Source organism: Alternaria ethzedia (genome assembly GCF_023757985.1).
Source record: "Alternaria ethzedia strain BMP 0044 chromosome Unknown scaffold_3, whole genome shotgun sequence".
Taxonomy (NCBI): Eukaryota; Fungi; Ascomycota; class Dothideomycetes; order Pleosporales; family Pleosporaceae; genus Alternaria; species Alternaria ethzedia.
Window position 1 is genome coordinate 1,323,098 of NW_026056196.1, and position 8,858 is coordinate 1,331,955.

Here is an 8,858-nt window from a genome sequence, read left to right on the forward strand (position 1 = left end):
AATATGCAAAGTAGGTAGCGCAACGTTAACGTAGGCTCTAGAGTATTAGCTTTCCCCCCGAATGAGATGTGCGCAACAAATCAAAGCACATATCACGCGATATCATGCAGACAAGTAGAAGTTTACATGTTCTCATTCAGTCTCCAGCAGGTGATCGGCAAACCATATCAGCCTTCGCAGTGTGGGATGTGGCTATCGGCCTCATCAACTATACACCATGAGCGAATAATAAGAACAAGAACAAAGCCAAAATCATCCCTCTCCCAAGCTCCAGCCTCTTAAGTCCATCGTCAGGCACATCTACCCATCAAGCCTCGACCTGAGCGGTCATTTCAAGCTGTGAACACAATTAGCTACATCGCGCCTGAAGATTGAGTGAAACGTACACGTTTTGGACGACAGACCAGCGTCTTTTCGTTCCTCAGCTAGCGTGTTCATCCAGATCCGCAAGGGCTCGAGCAGCCCTTCTGCTCTCTTCAGCATCCCTCTCCATTCGCGCGTTTGTAACCGCATAGTAAGAGGTAGTATCGTACTTGTTAGCCCGACGAATAGCATCTATGTGGCTCATTTGGGACGAAAAAGGATCATAGTTATGATAGTCCCCGTCCCTGGGGGGGTCGGGGTCAACTGAAGGGAGGACGGGTGCGGTCTTCTTCTTTTTTGGTTTCTTCTTTTTCTTCTTGGGTGCTACAGTCGGGGTGGCGTCGAGCTGGGGTGCTTCATCAGGAGAGACGGTTCGCGAGGAGTCCGGGTGGGTAGGGGCAGGAGGGGTAAAAGCAGACGGTAACACTCGCTCTTCTCCGACTAGCGTGGAAGCGGAAGAGCGGCGAGAGTGACCTGGAACGTGAGTTTGTTGATTGGAAGTGAGGTTATGGGGATCATTTACTTCCTGGGCGGGCATCTTCTGGGAGGAGCCTTGTGTTTTTGGGGTAATTGAAGGGACAGATGGTGGAGTTGATGGGGTCGGTTCAGCAGCTGGGGTTACCCCAGAGTCTCCCGAAGATCCCTGGTTGGCTGGCGCCGCGAGGTAGGCCTCCATCTTTTCCGCCTGGTGAGTTACTGAAGAGACATCCTTGGAATCGTTGATATTACCATTGAGTTTACCATTCTCCGATTCGGCAACAGCCTTGTCTTCGCCATCGGCAGAGCTGGTACCAGCTGGCTGCATCTTTGCCTTGCCTTTGGACTTCTTGTTTCCTGTGGTGCTATCACCGCCAGTCTTTGAGTTGGCCGCTTCTGGTTGAGCAACTGTATCTGTAGCTCCAGGTGAGTTCACAGAGTCTCCTAGAGATCCAGTCTCACGCTGAGCGGAGGGACCGTCGTTGGGCTTTTGCGAGGACATGGCCTTATCAGCCTTCGCCTTAGCGACCCGATCAGCGTCTTCTTTCTGTAGAGGTGAAGAGCCAAAGTCAGTATATGTTTCATGTTCTTTCGTACATGCAAGACTCACCCTCTGCTGCTTCTTTCTGGCCTCCTTTTCTCGTTTGGCCTGAGACTTGTTGCTCTTCGCGAACGGGTGGAGCGACTGCATCTGCTGAGCACCAGCTTTCTTAGTTGCAGTGACGGGTGAGGTCTCTGCAGCTGTTGACATTTCTTCGTTTCCTTGAGCAGTAGCGGTTGTTGTAGGATCTTGTGTACTCTCCGACGCTGGAAGCTGAGGCGCGGTATCTTCTTTTGGCGGCGCAGCTACAGGTGAATCAGACTGAGTAATATTGCGCGGGGTGATCAGTGTTGGGGATTTATTCAGGCTGGTCTCGGTAGGTATAGACGGCGACTTTGTGGTTTCTATGTACTGTCAGACGTTTTATATGAGAATTGGGTTGGGGTCGCAGTACCATGGTTCGTGGTCATCGCCTTGTCCTGGAGCTGTGGTTGCGGCTGCGCTTGCACAGACTCAGGCTGGATTTCTGGCGCAGAATGGAAGCTAGTGTCGTTCTTGGCCTCATCGTCCGAGACGTCGTTTTCTGCTAAATGCGCAGGCGATTCTATCGGAGCTGTACTCGAAGGCCCACCACCTGTGTTCTCACTATCCTTAGCGATGGAAGTAGCGTCAGATCTAGTCTCTAGATTCTTAGCAAGGGCGCCCGCGAAGTTGAGAGGGACGTCGGTGTCACGCTCTTTCTGTGTTGTCTTGGCGTCTTGTCCTGCCTCTAGCGTCTCCGGATCCTTGGGTGGCAGTACGGTAGAGGCGTCGGCTACATTTTCCGGCTGGTCTAGCGCTGGTGTTGATTCGAAGGGAGAGAATTTATGTTCTTCAGCCGAAGAAGTCGGCCCATCGACAGTCGCTGGCTTCGTAGGTTCAGTGATGATTTTGGTAGACTCTGTGCCGGTCTCTTCCTCTTTCGTGACAGCTGGGCCGTCAGAGTTCAGCTTCCCAGCAGCTTTCGTCTTCTCATCGGCTGCATCGATGTTCTTGACTGTTGATTCGCGCCTACCTTTGCCCTTGTTCTTCTTTGTAGGAGATTTCTGCTGATGTTTGGGTATCTCGAGCTTGACGTCTCCTATCTCTGGATAGCTAGGAACGTCCGACTGCGGGGATGGCTTCTTCAACAGGCCGCTTCTAGCATCCTGGGGAGAGTACGATGCCTTGGCGCTCTCTGTAGGTGCATTTGACTCTACATCAGTGACAGGCTTATCGTCTTTCTGAATCGACATGCGTGAAACATCACGCCCAGTATGTGACTGATCGAAATAGCTTGAACTCGATGGTATATCCCTCTGGTAGAATCGCCTTGGTACCGTCACAACGGGGCGGACTCCACGTACGTGAGGATTAAACTTATTAATACCCAAGGCTACGCTGGCGTCTGCAGTTGATACGAATCTAGATGTGTCAGCGGATCCACAGAGACAACAGCGAGTTGACTTACGTAGCAAAGGCATGAATAGAACTTGCGCCGATCTTGTTGCCCCTCAAGGAGACCGCGATAGGGCTAATGCCGATCGTCTGCTTGAACATCTGTGCAATTTCAGACTCGCCGGTATCGGGTAACAAATCTCCGATCCAAAGCTCGGTGACGGTCTGGTTCTTGGGTCCAATCCATGTATGACCGCAACCAGAGACGGAGTCGCCAGTGATAGCCGGGTCATCTTCCGATGGGCGACGGCGATTGTTGTAGTCGGCATATCGAGGTCCGCTGGATGGGACGTTGCCGTTGTAATCAGCGTTGGACCTGTTATATGACTCCCGCCCGCCTGGGTTGGATACTTTGCGGCCACGACCAGACTGAGCGGCGAAGCCGCTGTTACCACCCTTCCGGCCTGTGTTGTTATGACCTGGGGCACCGTTGAACTTAGGGTTGTTGCCACCGTAAGGATCGTAGAGCTCTTGGGGGTTGCGCGGTGGATTGGAACGACGGGGCACCGGCGCACGAGGATCCTGGTGTTGAAGCATCATGTTGTTAGTCATGTCGCCCATCGAGACGTGCTGGCTGTGTGGCTGCTGCGTGAATATAGGGTTTATTGGCTGAGCTTGCATCATGTTCTGCTGGTAGTTGAGTTGTGCTCGAGACATCAGGCCAGGGTCGGGGTGCTGGAGAGCAAAGCCATGATGGACCACCTGAACATACGGAACTACACCCGACATCATTGGTTGAGCGATATGTTGGCCCGGTGCCATTTGCGGAGGTAGGAAGTGAGGCGACTGCATGGCAGGCATAGCGCCAGAAGGCTGTCGTGGGTATGGACCATATGCAGTGCGGTTGTTGTTCTCGACCCAGCCGTGTTGCTGAACGTAGGATCCGGAGTTCATGTTACGATTGGATTTTGGAATGTTCAAGGATAGCGCATGCATGTTGGGCGACGGCCTCGAGGGCCCCGCCGGAACACTCATATCGCCGCTCCTCAACGGAGCAGAATGACCCCCACGCTGAACAAGACCCTGCGATGGGATGCGTGGAGGAGCATAGCGCATGTTGGGCTGATCTGGTACTCCGGAAGACTCATTCGCGACATGGTCTGGCTTATCGACGGCGGACGAAGGTTCTGCCGGTGTGGTCAGTTTGCTGGGTCGAGATCGTGTGATCTTGCGGTTTTTCTTACTGCCTTTCTTGTCTGTAGACATCTCGACAATGGTGGACGAAGGCTGAGTTGCTTCATTGGTGGACTGTTGACCCCAAGTGCGGGCTTGTGGCGTCAGGCTCTCGCGCAGTGTCTCATTAGTCGCCTTGTTCATCTCGATCCATGTAGTAATCAGAATATGAGCGACGTGCCAGAGGAACACACGAGGGAACCCGAGAGGCTCGCCGAACACGAAGATCTGGTCGACGATGGCAAGCGGATCGTTCATGTCGTAGACGTTGCCCATCTGAAGCCCGATAAAGTCGACTCGATCTGGATGCGCGAGCGCCCAATCCTTAGCGAATCGGTCCGCTGCGTAGTAGGTGTTTCGGGATATGAAGGTCAACATCTCTTCGCAGAATTTCCTGCCCTCGATGTGGACATCTTCGGCATCCCATAGGTCTTCCACGGTCCACCCCTGTGAGGGTAGAATGCAGAGACACCTATTTGAGTCAGCGTGGGCTTCGAGTGGAACACGAAAGGTTACTCACTGATCCTTGTACTTTACCTGCCAATGGGTCGCTGCTTGCACCACAGCCGCAGGACCTTGGACGCTACGTGCGATGACGGGCGCACGAATTGGACCTAGTGAGCGGGGAGCGCGGGTACCAAGTTCGGTAGAAAAGAAGGCCTGGCCGGCTCCCGGGCTGAACTTGGGGTCTCTAGTTGCATGGTTGACTGGGTCGACGACAGTGTTGTTCATATCGGTGGGGGACGCAGGCTGCTCGCCTGCAGTTGGTGCGGTTTGCGTGTCTGCAGCGGGTGGAGTTCCCGGCGGTTGGGCGGTGTCCGACATAGCTGAACTCACTACTCGCTTGACGAGGGAGGTGCAAGTGAGTAGGCGTGGGACAACTGGAGGTGGTGTTTGCAGCAGGGGAAGGTCTTGAGCGGCGCCGAATGCCGTTGGAAACTAGCAACGGCGATGGAGAACGCGAGTTTGAGAATACTTGAGAGATTTGTGGCAAGCGCGAGGGTGCACGATAAACAAGAGTTCGTCGCTGCTTGAGGTGGAAGGAGCAACAAGTCTTGGCGCCGCCAGAAAGAGGAGGTGAGCGTGAGTAACCAACGCTCGAAATCTCCGCGCGCCGCTCTTCCGCTCATGCTATTGGCCCAACTATATAGCTTTGGCGTGACTTGTAAAGATGCTGAGTGACTGGAAAAGAACAGAAACAGAAAGACGTAGTCACAGAGAATTTCGACATGGTGAAGCAAAAGGACGCGACGAACAGTAAGAGAATACGACACTTACACCTTACGAAGTGTTGGAAGAAGCTTTTCTTGGGATTTCTTTTGCATGTGCATTGATTTGCATCAGTGTCTTACCGGCGGCGCAGCTACCGGCCGCCTGGCAATGGGTCTCTTCCCGAGCTACTGAGCGGTGAAGCCTTGAGACATACCGGGTCCAGCAATCTCGAAGGCCAATAGTTACTTCCAGTATGTAGTATCCGGAATCACAGGCTGAGTGGAGTGGGTATAGTACAGATCGCATCTCTCCACGCTCTACACCTTCTCCGTCTCCTTCGGTACCGACCGTATCAGCTTCATGATCTCGCTCTCATTCTCTCCAGCGACTGTCAGGGTTAGCACGAGTAGCCTCTCTTCTCCTTTGCGGACATACCAGCTTTTCCCTGATTCCAGTCCACGACAAGCGGTCTCTGGAACGCGCCTCCGTCCGCCTTCAACCTCCTCATGGCATCAGTCTCATTTTCCGCTCCGCTGATAACCTTGCCTGCCGCGCCTGATCCGCCCAAGTAGTCCAATATGTTCTTGAGCTGGTCGGTTGTGGGTGGGGCTTCTGTGACATCAAGCTCGAACTCTGTGCGCTCGGCCTTGTCCTGCGCTTTGTGGGAGCTGGCTTGGTCTTCAGTCGCATGCGCAACGGATTGTGCGTTGGCTTGTTTGAGGAGGGTGAGGACGCGAGTGGAAGCTTGGTTCGAAGGCGCGTGGAAGAGTGTCACGACGTTCTTTGCGCCGTGCTGGATGGTATTAGCAGGTGATGCTGAGAACCAATTCTGGAATGGCTTACCTCTCCGAAGAATCGCTTGAACATGTTTGCTGTTGGTGTTGGTGTTGTACTGTTGATGCTCTGCAAATGGAGGTGTTGGTGCTCTGACAGCTCAAGTGGAGTGAGGTTCGGGTGTGACGTAGATCGCCGCTTGGACCTGCCGTTCCCACCGCAGTATGATCTTGAGAGATCTACGATGCAGCACTCGAGGATTGGACTAAAGACAGATAATGCAGAGCTTAGAAAGCTCTTAGCTTATAAATCTGGATGAAGGCAAGCCTACCGAGGGTGCTTCGCTGTTGATGACGGATTTCTTACAAGCTGGACGGGCTTGTCCGCTTTTGAATGCGACCAAGGTGCTATGATGGCGCCAATTCGAAGACGTAAAATAATGTAATCACATTGGGGGCTGAAACGCGATTGTTAGGATGGATACAGCATCGGGTCAAGTGAAGCATGGAGGGTCGGCCAACGCGACAGGAAACAACACACGGCACACAATCCAAGAACACCAGAGTTGGGAACACAAGCAGCTAGAATTCGTGATGCAGCTGTGCAAAAAGCAGAATGTACATGTACGCCATGAATATGCCCCCATCATCCCAAAGTGTGGGATCATGCTGCTACTGAGGAACGTGCCGTGGCGACGTCCGTGATTCCCACTTCCCTCTGATCCAGAGTCATAGCCATCCTGAAGAAACCGAATTCATGACCGTATTCTCTAGCTCATAGTGCTCGTTTCGTTCGCCCTTCCTCTAGTGTTTGGCTTATGAGGTTGGGTTAGGGTTCATCTGGGACGTGTCAGTTCTTGCCCATCATACAAATGCGCGATGTCTACTGACCTTGCGCTTGCCACCGGTCATGGTGACGTTCACGAAACGGCGGGTGTATGTGAGCCTCTTCTTGGCGCGGCCCTTGGGGGTCTTCTTCTTCTCCTGGGGCTCAACCTGTGTAGCGTGTCAGCCGGCTGTCCACATCCACATAGCATCCATAATCAATCTGTCCTTCTCCTCAGGCGTCGCGTGATCGTGGTCGTGATTCGACGTGTCGCTATCGGCTGGAGGCGTGGGTGTATCGATGGGTGAAGCTTACCTTGGGGGCTATTAATTGTTAGCAGACATTCGCAATCGTTCCACATGAGCTAAGACTTACTTTGAGACTTGACCTTTCCGGCACGAGCGAGGGATCCGTGAACCTTTCCCATATTGGCGGTTGTTGATGGGTGTGATGAGTCGTTCGAAGTTGTCTGTGTGGTGGCAAAGTCCGATTAGCGGTGTACCTCTGGGGTTTCGGGTGTTGGGTGCGAGTTGAAAGTCTTGGTTTCGCAAGGCTTCGCGTTTGATGCAGGTGCAGTCGTAGGAGCGGGCGAAATACGTACAGGTTGCGGTCGTTGGGTGTTCGATGACTGGGCGGCGACGAGAGGGTCAAAATGACTCCAGGGCTGTGGACGGCGGCTCACCGGATTAGCCGAGATCACGTGTAGCGCTAGTGCATCGAGGTGTGAGCATCGAGCTCAGCGCAACGGCCACTATGCATTCACTATAGGCACTTCCAATACATAATGAATCATCAGAGTGCATTCAGCTGGCTATGCCGATGCAAAAATCATCGTCTGTTAGGCTGTTGCGTCTAGATGTTTGTTGAGTGGGAATCTCGCCTCCACATCTACCAGAGATGATCAGATAAGATAATGCGGCCCATCAACAAGTACAACGGACAACAGATTAGACACGCCGACTTTCTCAATGACCCTCAAGCCACTATCAAGCAGCGCGGTCATGCTGTATTTAGATGCTTATGGATGAGCCATCTCTGTGCCCGACACGGTCATGCCTTCCGCAATAGACTTTACCTTTACCCTAGTCGGAGATCCCCGCCGCGGTTGGGTGTCGCATGATGCGTCCCGTAGCTTCGCTCGGACGCGTCGCTGTTTGCCATCAGCCACCACCTTCACTGACGCTTCACTGTAGCGATCTTGCTCTCGAAACACCCTGTTACATCTCTGCATCACTCGGATACAAGCAGTAGCAAGATGCGTCTCCAAGCTGCCCTCATAGGCCTTATCTCCGTCACCACGGCGTCCAACCTGCCATCACCACAGCACTTCTTCGCGAACCCGTCCTCCAGCGATGGATCCGGCTTCAAGATCCCAACGGTCCACGAGTCCGCCGTCCAAGCTCGCAGGATCATGCGCCTAGAAAACATCGGCACCTTATCTACCGTCTTCCCAGACTCTCACACCACTGAGCAACGACCCTCGGATGTCGGCGGCGCGCCCATAGGCTTGATGGACTACTTCGGCGACTGCGAGTCCGACTCAGGCAACCCGACCATCCTCGCCATCACCATCGCGACCTCCTTCAAGAACGTAGATGCCGGCTCCAACATCACCCTGAGCATGCGATGGCATCCCCAGGACAACAAGTGGCGTAGTCCCGCATCTCTCCCTCGCTTCTCACTCGTCGGACGACTCGAGGACATCGATATGGATGCTGTCAAGAAGCTGGGTGTGACGGCTTGCTATGTCAAGAAGCACCCGGATGCTGCATGGTGGCTGCCAGGCAGTGGCATTCACGAGAGCAAGTGGGTGCGTCTCGTTGTCGAGGAGATATACTGGATTGGAGGCTTCGGAGACCGTGCATACATTGGATGGATTCCCAAGGATGAATGGTACAGCGTTACTCAGGAGGAGATTGATGGCGTTCAGCTGCCTGGAGAGAAGCAGAGTGCCTGGAACACCCTCGGAAGCTGGTTCGGAATAGGCCAGCAAGAGGATGGAGCGTTTGAGCTCTAG

The 8,858-nt window shown here is 53.6% G+C and overlaps 4 protein-coding genes across 4 annotated transcripts; 1 reads left to right on the forward strand and 3 right to left on the reverse strand.

The window, feature by feature from the left end:
- Window positions 1-421: 421 nt before the first annotated feature.
- Window positions 422-4,855, reverse strand: J4E87_001938 (uncharacterized protein; the record flags this gene model as incomplete). Its single annotated transcript, XM_049373578.1, has 5 exons — window positions 422-1,387; window positions 1,451-1,785; window positions 1,836-2,824; window positions 2,871-4,502; window positions 4,551-4,855. The coding sequence occupies 5 exons, from the start codon at window positions 4,853-4,855 to the stop codon at window positions 422-424; spliced, it is 4,227 nt and encodes a 1,408-aa protein (XP_049236948.1).
- A 704-nt stretch (window positions 4,856-5,559) lies between these two features.
- Window positions 5,560-6,109, reverse strand: J4E87_001939 (uncharacterized protein; the record flags this gene model as incomplete). Its single annotated transcript, XM_049373579.1, has 3 exons — window positions 5,560-5,630; window positions 5,678-6,035; window positions 6,086-6,109. The coding sequence occupies 3 exons, from the start codon at window positions 6,107-6,109 to the stop codon at window positions 5,560-5,562; spliced, it is 453 nt and encodes a 150-aa protein (XP_049236949.1).
- A 770-nt stretch (window positions 6,110-6,879) lies between these two features.
- J4E87_001940 (uncharacterized protein) lies at window positions 6,880-7,268 on the reverse strand (the record flags this gene model as incomplete). The annotated part of the gene is made up of 3 exons (XM_049373580.1): window positions 6,880-7,011; window positions 7,157-7,164; window positions 7,217-7,268. The coding sequence occupies 3 exons, from the start codon at window positions 7,266-7,268 to the stop codon at window positions 6,880-6,882; spliced, it is 192 nt and encodes a 63-aa protein (XP_049236950.1).
- Window positions 7,269-8,096: 828 nt separating this feature from the next.
- On the forward strand, window positions 8,097-8,858 carry J4E87_001941 (uncharacterized protein; the record flags this gene model as incomplete). The annotated part of the gene is made up of 1 exon (XM_049373581.1): window positions 8,097-8,858. The coding sequence occupies one exon, from the start codon at window positions 8,097-8,099 to the stop codon at window positions 8,856-8,858; it is 762 nt and encodes a 253-aa protein (XP_049236951.1).